Source organism: Dipodomys spectabilis, unplaced genomic scaffold (assembly GCF_019054845.1).
Source record: "Dipodomys spectabilis isolate Male_0828 unplaced genomic scaffold, ASM1905484v1 ptg000329l, whole genome shotgun sequence".
Taxonomy (NCBI): Eukaryota; Metazoa; Chordata; class Mammalia; order Rodentia; family Heteromyidae; genus Dipodomys; species Dipodomys spectabilis.
Genome location: NW_024871006.1, coordinates 4,118,534 through 4,130,330, shown reverse-complemented (window position 1 = coordinate 4,130,330; position 11,797 = coordinate 4,118,534). Strand labels below are relative to the sequence as shown.

Genomic DNA, 11,797 nt, shown 5'->3' with positions numbered 1-11,797 from the left:
CCCAGGGGAGAAGGGCCTCCCCCAGCAGCCAGAAACAGCACTGAGACCCCCTTCGGCCTCACCCCTGGAGATGTCCCCTCACAGCCTGGCTTCTGGGAGACAGGCAAGGACCAGCTCGGGCCAGACTCCTCTGCCCGGCCCTGGCTCTGCTCCAGGCCTCGCCCTGGGCATGGCCTGCTTGTTTGCACCGGGCTCAGGGAGATGGATGGGCTGACAGGGCGCCCCGTCCCCTTCCTACCCCACCCAGGGGCTCTGGCAGGCTTCCCACCCAGGGGACAGGGTGGCCAGAGGCTGGGGCCAGAGACAGTCCCAGAGCCACAGCCCTTTCCCACCACACCCGGGGTGGCGATTCTGTCCCTGGGAACAAATGCCATGGAGCCTGGGTGGAATCAATCAAACAAACAGTGTTTATGGCAGCAGGAGAGAGCTGTTGAGCCCTGCCTGGCAGCTAATTAATGGGTTCATTAGGAGATAGGGTGTGTGGGGAGTGGAGGGGGGGGTGTGTCCACGGAGCTCTGCACATCGGGCCCTGAGCTAGAATGTACTAGATTCAAGCTGGAACCTCCCCAGGGACCAGGCCCTTGGGGCCTGGCAGGAGAGGGAGTTCCCTCTCCATTCCCTGCCCGCCTCCCAGCCCTGATGGTCACAGCAGCAGGGGTCCCTGCCAGCGTCCTGGGGGGCCTCCTTGGCTTCTGGGATGGTGCGGTGGGGCGCAGGGCAGGCATGCGCTCAGGCCTGGCCATGGGCATCCGAAGTGCGGTGTCCAGGCTCCGCCCTTGGTCTTGAGCCCCAAGATGTCGTCCGGCCTTCTGAGCATCCGCCCGAGACTCCACTACCTTCTTCTCTGCCTCCCCACTGCCAGTTCTCAGGGGGTGGTTTCTTCGGGCATCCTCAGGCCCCCAGGTAGACCTCTACCAGCCCCCCGACGGAATGCATGCGGTAGAAGACCCCCAGGGGCAGGCCGAAGTTGACGATGGTGAACCATGCCCGGTAGCCATAAAACTCCTTCTCCAGCCCGTTTTCGAACTCCGGGTGTATGCCAAAGGCTGGCATCATCCACAGCTGTGTGGAAGGGAGAGGGAGGGTGGGGTGGGGGAGGGGCTCTCTCACACTCCAAGATGCTGAGGATAAGGGAGGAGACCCCAGAACCTGAAGCTCCTCCCACACCTCCTCCCACCTTTCTGTTCCATTGTGCGTGTGTGTGTGTGTATGCGTGTGAGAGAGAGCGCATGCGCACACATGCACACGTACCACTACTTGGGCTTGAAAACTCAGGGCCTAGCACTTTTTTAAAACCAGTCATGGGGCTTGAACTCTGGGCCTGGGCACTGTCCCTGGGCTTCTTTTTGCTCAAGGCTAGCTCTCTACCACTTGAGCCACTGTGCCACTCTGGCTTTTTCTGTGATTTATGGGAGATAAGCGTTTCACAGGCTTTCCTCCCCAGGCTGGCTTCCAACAGTGATCCTCAGATCTCAGCCTCCTGAGTAGCTGGGATTACCCGGCTGAGGGCCTCATACTTTTGCTTGTCTTTTTCACTCAAGCCGGATGCTCTCCCAATTGAGTCATACCTCTTTTTCTGGCTTTTGGCTTTTTGCTGGTTAAATGGAAATAAGAGTTTCATGGATTTTTCTGCTTAGACTAGCTTTGAACCGTGATTCTTAGATCTCAACCTCCTGAGTAGCTAGGATTACAGGCGTGAGCCACCGGGTACACGGTTCCTGTTGTCAATGTTTTGCATTCCTCCAGGCCTAGATCACACCTTTCCTGAAGCCTGCCCTGGCCACTATACCCACACTGCCTTCTCTGCAGTCCTAATGCACTTTAGAGCTAATTTATTCGTTATTCGCTGCCAGGACCAGGGGGCTCACATCTGAGGTTTGTTCTCAGGGTTTGTGAATTGATCCCACAGGCTGTGGGCCCTGGGCGTGCTTGTCTGTGCAGTGGGGACCATAATGCTTGGTCTGGGTTACTGAGATAACTCAAGTGCATGTGGAGGTGGGCCTGGGACTTAACAGCTCCTGAAAGCCAAGTGATCATTATTAATATCTTCCACTAAGGAATTTCCCTTTTTTCTGGACTTGAACTCAGGACCTGGGCACTGACCTTAGCATTTCTCTCTCAAGGCTGCTCTACCACTTGAGCCACAGCACTGCTTCTGGCTTTTTTAGTGGTGAATTAGTGATAAGAGCCTTATAGGGTTTCTGGTTCACGGTAGCTCTGAACCATGGTCCTCAGATCTTAGCCTCTTGAGTAGCTAGGATGACAGGCATTGATGCCCAGCCCATGAAGAGCTCTTTGGAAAAAATAATCAGGCACTTGCTCTTGTCTGAATTGGTTGGATAACGAATTTCCCAATAATTTTCTAACTGGTCCTCTAGCATCTTCCTAGCTAGACATTAAGCTTCTGGAGTGTAGAAGTCTTTTGTGAGAAGCACTTCACCACGTGCTCTACACATTGATTCGCACCAGGCGGCTGACTCCCTGCTCCCTAGCAGCATCATGCTAATTGCAAAGAGGCAGATCACCTTGATCCAGCCCTTCCTGAATGAGGCTTTCTGGGTCCCCCCTGGCTCCACCTCACCCTTCCCCAACCAGCCCTTCCCCAGCCACTCACTGTGATGTTGCAGAGGATGAGGAAGAGCGAGATCTCCTTGAGCGCCCGCTGCTTCCAGTTGAGATGACTGTAGGAGTGGATGTAAGCCGCAGAGGCCCGCCGCAGGTCTTGGCCCAGCTCTATCAGGGAGCCCCTGTGGGGAGACGGTGTCTCCTGCTTTCTGGACAGGTCCTCGGGCACCACCTCCCAGAGCGGGCGGCGGTGCAGGCCCTCGATGATGAAGAGATTCTGGGTCATGTGTTGGACGATGAGCAGGAGGGAGTAGGCCAGGATGAGCTGGTTGAGCAGCTCATGTGGGCGGGTGGCCACGATGGCCACGATGGAGAAATAGGCGATGCCCATTTGGCCCAGCGCGGCGCCCATTAGCAACACCACATCCAGGCTGCGGGTGGGGTTCTTGACCGTGTCCAGCTCCCGCTCCTCCAGCCCGTGGATGGCCGTGCCCGCCAGGCACGCCAGGCTCATGGCAGGCAGGGCGGCCACGTAGAAGGCGTAGTAGAGGGTGAAATACTGGCGGCCGATTGCGGGGCCACTGGCCTCGATTTGGAAAAGCACGAAGATGCACACGCCAGCCACCAGGGCCAGCACGCCCAGCAGCGGCCCGAAGATGGCCCCGTGCAGGTGGAAGGGCAGGCCGGGGGGGTGCACGCCCGTGTGGGCCGCCAGGCGGCGCCCCACGTTTTTCCACATGACGAAGAGCACCGCGCAGCAGATGAGGCAGTACTCAGTGCTGAAGGGGTAGAGCATCAGGTAGCCCTTCCGGAAGACCTCACACACCGAGGCGTTGAGACACAGGCAGGTGTTGGTCTCATTGCCTGGGGAGGGGTGGGGCGGGAGGAGACCGAGGTTCAAGGGCACCCAGGGGAACCAATCACTCTCAAGGCCATCTGGAGCCTGTGAGCGCTGGAAGAGGCGGAGCTAGCTGTATGGATGGATGGATGGATTCATTTGGTGCTGGTCTTTACGCTTGAACTCAGGGCCTGGGCATAGGCTGTCCCTCAGTTTGTTTGTTTTGGCCAGTCCTGGGACTTAAACTCAGGGCCTGGGCCACTGTCCCTGAGCTGCTTTTTGCTCAAGGCTAGCACTCTGCCACTTGAGCCACAGCGCCACTTTCAGCTTTTTCTGTAATTAATTGGAGAGAAGAGTCTCATGGACTTGCCCGCCCTGGCTGGTTTTAACTGTGATCCTCCTATCTCAGCCTCCTGGGCAGCTAAGATTACAGGCATGAGCCACTGGCGCCTGTCTTGGGAGGATTTTCTAACCCTCAGTTTTCAGGCTTTGCTCATTCTTCAAGGCAGCTAGAATTGTATTGGGCAGCATTCTTTCAGGCCCAAAGCCGACTTTACGGTCTTGCAAAAAATATGCAAATGAAGTGGGTGGGGCTCCTGTGGGAGGGACTCCTCTGGGAGCTCAGCCAGGATTCGTGGCTGGCTGCCTGCTGACTGCCATGTGGGGCTGCAGCCCGACAGCCCCCTGATGGCTCACGAAGGGACTGTGGGCAGTGGACGGCTTCTGCTGAAATGTAATCAGGCCTCTAGAGTTTGCTCCCAGCTCTGTATAACTCTCTGGGCACCTGCAGTTTGGGGGAGTGTATTTGCATCTGTGTGTGTGTGTGTGTGTGTGTGTGTGTAAAAGGCTGCCCCCCCCCCCATCTACCTGACAGCTTCTTCATGAGGGCGCTGAGCTCCGCCTCGATTTCACGGTGCATGGAGTCGTTGGTCACAGCCAGTACCCACAGCAGCAGGTTTGTGGCCAGGGTCAGCATGAGGCCACACCTGAAGGAAGGGCCACGCGGCTCATTCCCACCGCTGGCCAGGCCTCCCTTGTCCTGTCCCCCCTCCCATCCTTACCGTCAACGGATACTGGGGCAAGTGCTGGTCTCAAAGGCATGGGCGAGGCAGCCCCTGGGGCCACCTGAAGACTAAGCCACAGCCGCAGGGGCCCCTTGTCTGGAGAGGCCGGGAGGTTCGGGAGGGAGACGAGTCTTACCTGGTGAGATTGGTCTGCACCTGCACACAGTCCTTACAGTGTTTCCAGAGGACCCAGGTCTGAAAGAGACAGGGCCTTGAGCCCAGGGACTGGTGGGGGGCTGTAGGTGTGTGTGTGTGTGTGTGTGTGTACACGCTCAAGTTGCTTGTGTGTATTTGCAACGGAAGACCCTGTGAGGAGGCCAGGGTTGGAATCGAGCCTCAGTCTTTTATTTTCCTTGCTGTGTGGTACTGGGCCAGTAGCAGAGAAGTTCTGAGCCTCAGTTGGCTCAAGCTCTGAAAAGGAGCTGAAATGTCCACTGCTTGGGGAAATACCAGACACAGGATCGGGTGCATTGCAGAGATGTGTGACTTTGGAAAGGAGGTTTGGCTATCTGTATATGCATCTGCATCTGTATAGATGCATATGTAGATATATGCAAATAAGCAGGGGCAGATGTGAGTAGAATGGTGTACAGGGGGCAGACAAGGGGTGTGGGCCCAGGAAGTGGGTGTTTAGAGGGGGCTGTGGTGTGTGAGGCCATGGGTGTGCGTGGGTGGGCAGCTCGTGCCCCCTGGTGGCATGGAGGTCGGGGAAGCCTGTCACCTGGATGCCCATGAAGACAATCTCGATGGCGGGGAAGAGGAGCTCCAGCTCAGACTTGCAGTGGCTGTGGCTCACGTCGTAGCCCATGCGGAAGACGTTGAGGCAGACGGTGCAGCTGCCAAAGAGCACCAGGGAGCCTGGCGGGCGCGGGCGGGCATTGGCACCTGTCCTCAGGCCAGCTCTCCCGCCCCAGCCCTCTCCAGCCATGCTCACCTCGCACCCAAATCGGTCCCGCATGGGGGTCTCGATAGAGCACGGCGTGGGGCCGCCGCACAGTGCTGGCCATGTAGTAGAGGAGCCAGAGGACGGAGAGGACCTTCAGGACAGCTAGCAGGATCCACACGTCGCCCAGAGTGACGGCCACATTGTTGAAGATCATACTGCAGATGAAGGCCCCGCCCAGGAACACCACGTTGAGCGCCAGGAGCCCGGAGAAGAGCTGTCCAGCCTTCTGGGCCTGCCGGTCCCGTCGAAGCAGCAGTGAGAAATGGCGAGCCAGCCAAGACTTCTCTCTGGGCAGCCCTGGGGCTCCTGTCTCCTTGGCTCCTGTGTCCCCTTGGTCCTTGGGGGCTGGGGATGCCTCTGTTGACTGTGCTTCCGGAGAGGACACATGTGGAATCTCAGCAGCCACTGGAGAGAGAGAAAGGGCTCTGAATGACTTCAAGGGTTCAAGGCTACCTCTTCTGGTTGCCCATAGAGGTTCACAGAGAACAGCAGACGCACCAGGAGCCAATGGCTCACACCTGTAATCCCAGCTACTCAGGAGGCTGAGATCTGAGGATCCAGATTCTTATCTCCGATTAATTAGCAAAAAGCCAGAGGTGGAGTTGTGATTCAAGTGTAGAGTGCTAGCTTTGAGCAAAAAAGCAAAGGGAAAGCCAGGCACTGGTGGCTCATGCCTGTAATCCAAGCTACTCAGGAGGCTGAGATCTGAGGATCTCGGTTCAAAGCCAGCCTGGGCAGGAAAAGTCCGTGAGACTCTTATCTCCAATAAACCACCCAGAAAACTGGAAATGGTGCTATGGCTCAAGTGGTAGAGTGCTCACCTTGAGCTAAAGAGCTGAGGACAGTGCTCAGGCCCAGAATTCAAGCCCACAACCGACCAAAAATAAATAAATAAATAAAGGGACAGAGCCTTGCCCCTGGTCCCAAGTTCAAGCCTCAGTACTGGCACAAGAGAAAAAAAGAAGATAAAAGAAAAAAAGAACAGGAGACAGGGAAATGCTTTGTGTTGCCCATAAACCTAAGTGAGTGTGTGTATGTGTGTGCTACTAGTACACACACTTGAATTTTCCACTCAAGGCCAGGGCTCTACCACTTGAACTACATCTCTACTTCCAGCTTTTCTGGTGGTTAATTGGAGCAAGAGTCTTATGAACTTTTCCTGCCCAGGCTGGCTTTGAACTGTGATCCTCAAACCTCAGCCTCCTGAGTGGCTTCGATGACAGGTGAGCCACTAGTGCCCAGCTTTCTAAGGGATTGTTTTGATTTGCTCAAGAGCCTCTTAGACCACCCCACTCCTAGATGGGCTCCCTCACTTCCTGACTCAGTGTAGAGTAAGACAGTGACATCTGCCCAAGGAGCCAGTGGTATCTGCACACTGCCTTATCTTTTTTTTTTTTTTTTTCTGTCAGTCATGGGCTTGAACTTGAGGCCTAGGCTCTGTCCCTGAGCTCTTTTTGCTCAAGGCTAGCACTCTACCACTTTGATCCACAGTGTTACTTCTGATTTTCTCTTGTTTAATTAGAGATAAACATCTCACAGACTTTCCTGCCTGGGCCGGCTTTCAACCATGATCCTCAGATACCAGTTTCCTGAGCAGCTAGAATTATAGGCATGAGCCACTGGTGCTCATGGGACCATTTCTAAGGCTGGCTTTTCACCCCTGCTAACTTCCAGGTGGAATTCTGCTCCTGAGGTCTTGGAGGATGAATGGATGTCTTCTTTGACTTTGATTGATTAGTGAACTAGGATTGCCGACAGCACTGTGTGTGCCAAGGTGGATCCTGAGGTTGAGTCTGGGCTGGGTGGGAAAGAATGCAGTAGATCTGAAGTAATACTTTGTCATAGGGATGCAGGAGTGTATATAAGATGACTTTGGAAAGATCTAGAAGCTACAGTAGTTTTCTTCCAGGAAAGGATGAGGAAAACAGGACTAGTAGACCTTCCTTTAGCTCTAATGGTCTTATTTATTTATTTTCCCTAACACATATCATAATATTACATAGTGGTTCTGGGATTGATTTGCAATGTCTGCCAAGTGCACAAGAGAGGTTGGGCTGAGTACAGATGCCATGAGTTGCCCCTATTCCCAGCTGTCCCATGAATTCCCAGCATAGCCTAGGGACACTAGCCTCCATCTTCCAGAATGTCTCTTGCCACCTCCTGATGCTCCCCAGTTTTTCATTTAAACCAAACAACCACGTTGTCACCACTTGCTTGGGCCTGATCTTGGGGCACTCAATACGGGCAGCTCTCCCCTTTGGCCCTCTTGGGACATTCTTCCTTCAGGGTGGGGCTGAGGTGTTCTACAGAGCAGGGGGTGGCTCATTTTCCCATGGCCACCCTGGGCATTATTCATCCCTTCCATTGTTCTCTTCTGGAACAAATGGAAAACTAACACTTGGCCTTCTTTTCTGGATTTCTATAAATGATCCTCTCTCTTTTCCTGGTCCACAGTGTCCCTTAAGGCAAATTCGACCTCCTCCCCATCCAGCCTGCTGGCCACACTCTGGGTACCTGCCTGTCACTCCATCCCTGCCCAGGTAAAAGCCTCAGTGTTTTCCCTGTTTGTCCCTGGCTCCCATGATCCCTCCAGGAGCCAGCTGCTCCTTCTCCCTGGACAGTGGCCCTTACCCGTCCACTTTACTACCGTGGAAGCCTTCTTTCTCGGCTAGTGGTGTGTTGCTGGGCCACTCCTTCCCGCTGAGTGTGGGTGTGTACTGTCAGGTGTGCTGTGTGTGTGTGTGTGTGTGTGTATGTGACAGACTCCCCCTCCCCGCCCCAAGACCCAGAGCTGCTCTACTTAGCAAGGCAAGTGCAGATCCCAGCTCTCACCTCCTGTTCGGCCCTGGACTCTGGCAAGTCCGTGGGAACTTTCAGCACCAGAGCTCTGGACAGAGACCCTTCCATTAACCCCTTCCATTCTCGCAGCCACCTAGGCTTTCCAGTGGATGGTGATCTCTTCCTCCCAGGCTCCCTCGCCCAGGTTGAGCAAGGCTGAGGTTCAGAGGCACACCCCTTCTGCTCCCTGTTCTTTGTTGTTGTTTTTGTTGTTGGCACTAGGGACTCAACCCAAGGCCTTGCACAAGCTAGGGAAGTGCTCTACCATGTAAGCCATGCCTGCAGTGCCTTCTTGCTCCTTTTCTGCCAAGCCCAGCAGCTCTAGCTCACTTTCCCAGGAATCCACTCCCCTATCCAAGTCACCGTAATGACTGAGAGCCCGGATGCTGCCACTCTTTATCCCTGTAAGCCTGGGCAGCGCTCTCAGACTCTGTGTCTCAGTGTCTTCATCTGTGAATCCAGTATACAACTAGGAAATGGTAATGCCCAATGAATAGGAGACACTCAATCTTCCCTCCCTCTTTCCCTCTTTCCCTCCCTCCCTCCCTCCCTCCCTTCCTTCATTCCTTCCTTCCTTCCTTCCTTCCTTCCTTCCTTTTTTCCTTCCTTCCTACTTTCCTTCTTTCCTCCCTTCTCCTCCTCCTCCTCCTTCTCCTCTTCTTTCTCCTTCTCTTCCTTCTCTCCCCCCTTTTTTTCTTGTTTTGGGGATCTAACCCAGGGCACTCTAACACTCACTACACCAACCCCCAAACAAATTCTCGAGCCGATAAATGGGGGGAATTCATGCATGGCACCTACCTCAGAGAAATTTTGTTGCAAATGAGTGATTTAATACATATAAATTCACATAGAGCAGGGTGAGAAAGCCCCCCTGCCCTGGCCCTGTGTTAGCTGTTTGGGAATTTTCCTACTGTTCTTTCCAGATGCTGGAGCGAATGGAATTGTGGGTCAATTTCAGAGATGGGTTTTGCAGGCTGCAGGCTGGAGGGGGCTACTGAGGGACAAGGTTCCAGCTCCCCTCCCTCCAACCCAGGACGGCCCCCGCCCCTCTTTTGCTGTCCAGCAGCAGCGAAAGGGAACCATGGAAGGCCCCAAAGCTGATCTGTGGTGGTGGTTCACACCTGTAATCTCAGAACTGGGAGGTTGAGGCAGGATCTTAAGTCCCAGATCAGGCCAGACACTTGTCTTTATAAAATAAAATGTGGGAAGGCCGGTACCAGAGACTCACACCTGTGACCCTGGTTACTCAGGAGCCTGAGATCTGAAGACCTTGGTTTGAAGCCAACCCCGGGGCAGCAAAGTCCATGAGGCTCTTATCTCCGATAAGCCCAAAGCCCAAAGTGTGTGTGTGTGTGTGTGTGTGTGTGTGTGTGAGAGAGAGAGAGAGAGAGAGAGAGAGAGAGAGAGAGAGAGAGAGAGAGAGAGAGAGCGCGCAGGGACAGCGCCCAGGCCCTGAGTTCAAGCCCCAGGTCGGGCTCATCAGTGAGCGCGTGTGGGGTTAATTCAGTTGATCTCGGGGCAGGGTGCGAGGGTGGAACAGGCCCGGAGTCCACCACCCTCGGGCGTGCCCTCCCCTCGACGCCAGCCCAAGGGAGGGCCGGGACACCAAACAGGTTTGTGCACCGCATTTAGGGGCGGGCGACGACGGCCGCGGAGCCGTCGGGGCGGCGCGGGGCCCCGGCGGGAGCGCAAGGCAGGACCGGCTCCAGTCGAGGCTGCGGGGCGCCGGTGCCCCGCGCGCGCCCTCCAGGCGATCTCGGGATGCCCCGAGCGCAGAGCCGGATGTGCGGTGAGGGGGACACAGAGGCAGCAGTGGGCCCCTCCGGTCTCCCTGCCCTCCCTCCCCAGTCTCGGCAGCGCCTGACACCTGTCGCGCCTCCTCCCGGCCCCCCCAGGATCGGCCCTCGGGGTCCAGGGGCGCCGGGTGCCTTACCTGCGGCGTGGGCAGCCATGGCTGCGGCCGGGCTCCGGCCCTCCCGCCAGGTGAGGCTCCGCGCCCCCGACGCCCTCCCGCGCCCCGCGACACTGCGCAGCCGCCGCGCGGGCTCCAAGGCCCATCGATTTTTCTGTTGACTTTGGGCATCTTATTAATCCCACGTTAATTACCCCGCCGGGGGCTCCGGGGCAGCCAATGGCGCGGCGGCGGGGCGGGGCGGGAGGCGGGCGCAGGTCTGCAGGGCGCGCGGGACTCGGGGCGGCAGGGGCGCAGGGCGCAGGGGCGCCGGGCTGCAGGGCGCGCGGGGCGCAGGGGCGCAGGGCGCAGGGGCGCAGGGGCGCAGGGGCGGCAGGACGCGCGGGGCGCAGGGGCGCAGGGGCGCAGGGGCGCAGGGGCGGCAGGGGCGCCGGGCGGCAGGGCGCGCGGGGCTCAGGGGCGCAGGGGCGCCAGGGCGCGCCTAGCAGTAAAGGCTTTGTGGGTTCCGCGGCCGAGCTGGGAATGGGACACTCCCGGGTCGCCTTTTTCTGCCCCTTCCCTAGCATCGGGCTGAAGTCAAACTAAAGGCGAGGCGGAGGTGGGGAAGAGAGCCAGGCAGAGCCTCATTCCTCCGTTTCCCATCCTCTGGTGGCCCCTGTCCTCCACGTGCCAGGGCCATCGCCCCTCCCCCCCGCCCCTCTGCTCCCACGCAAGTCCCCCTTCTTCCTGCCTTCCCCTCCTTTCCAATGTTTGACCCTCTCTCCCTCTCCCTCCCACGCCCCTCTGTATTTCTTTCTTATTTATTTATTTATTTTTGTCGGCTGTGGGGCCTGAACTCTGGGCCTGGAGGCTGTCCCTCAGCTCTTCAATTCAAGGCCAGCGCGCTACCACTTGAGCCACAGCACCACTTCCAGCCTTTTCTGCTTATGTGGTGCTGAGGAATCGAACCCAGGGCCTCAGGCATGCAAGGCAAGTACTCTAGCACGGAGCCACCTTCCCTCTGTATTTCCTGGAAGGGCTTTGGCAGGAGACCTTCCCCCAGTTGGGAGAAGGGAGGTGGGAGGAGGCAATCTGACTCTTTCAGACTCCTCTTAAACTTCTTAAACTGGAACCATTTACTTTATCAACCAGAGCTCCTGGCATTCCTGAAGTATTTGGGGGAGGAAGTATGCTTATAGCCGCTGGTAGAAGGGGACCATGGAATAGGAGGAATGAATTCCAGTGTTCCAATAATTCATTGGCTATTTAAAAAATATTAAATAGAGCTAGGCACCAGGGGCTCATACCTGTAATCCTAGCTACTCAGAAAGCTAAGATCAGCGAAATCACAGTTTGAAGCCAGCCAGGGGAGATTCAAAAAAAAAGAGTCCAAGAGGCTCCATCTCCAAGATAACCAGAAAAAGCTGTGTTGGAAGCTGGGTGCCAGTGGCTCATGCTTGTAACCCTACCTGCTCAGAAGGCTGAGATCTGAGGATTGGAGTTTCCAAGCCAGCTCAGGTAGGAAAGTCTGGGAGACTCATCTCCATTAAGCACCCCCCCAAAAAAAAATCCAGAAGTGGAGCAGTGGCTCAAGTGGTTAGAGCACTAGCCTTGAGCAAAAAAGCTCAGTGGCAGCACCTAGGCCTTTAGAACCA

At 56.2% G+C, this 11,797-nt stretch overlaps 1 protein-coding gene across 1 annotated transcript; it reads right to left on the bottom strand.

Moving 5' to 3' along the window:
• Positions 1 to 841: 841 nt before the first annotated feature.
• On the bottom strand, positions 842 to 10,729 carry Otop3 (otopetrin 3). The gene is made up of 8 exons (XM_042702640.1): positions 10,185 to 10,729; positions 9,281 to 9,372; positions 5,402 to 5,818; positions 5,189 to 5,325; positions 4,604 to 4,662; positions 4,271 to 4,389; positions 2,615 to 3,429; positions 842 to 1,062 (listed from the first exon to the last, which is right to left on the bottom strand). The coding sequence occupies exons 1-8, from the start codon at positions 10,727 to 10,729 to the stop codon at positions 892 to 894; spliced, it is 2,355 nt and encodes a 784-aa protein (XP_042558574.1). The 3' UTR covers positions 842 to 891.
• Positions 10,730 to 11,797: the final 1,068 nt, after the last annotated feature.

Bases quoted from the DNA above. Each gene is read 5' to 3' on its own strand.
- Otop3 (XM_042702640.1), bottom strand. From the start codon at position 10,729: ATGCTAGGGAAGGGGCAGAAAAAGGCGACCCGGGAGTGTCCCATTCCC. The intron at 5,819-9,280 runs GTTGGAGGGAGG...CTCTCTCTCCAG, and splicing joins AGGGGCGGGGGCCGTCCTGG to TGGCTGCTGAGATTCCACAT. The intron at 5,326-5,401 runs GTGAGCATGGCT...CGCGCCCGCCAG, and splicing joins GGGACCGATTTGGGTGCGAG to GCTCCCTGGTGCTCTTTGGC.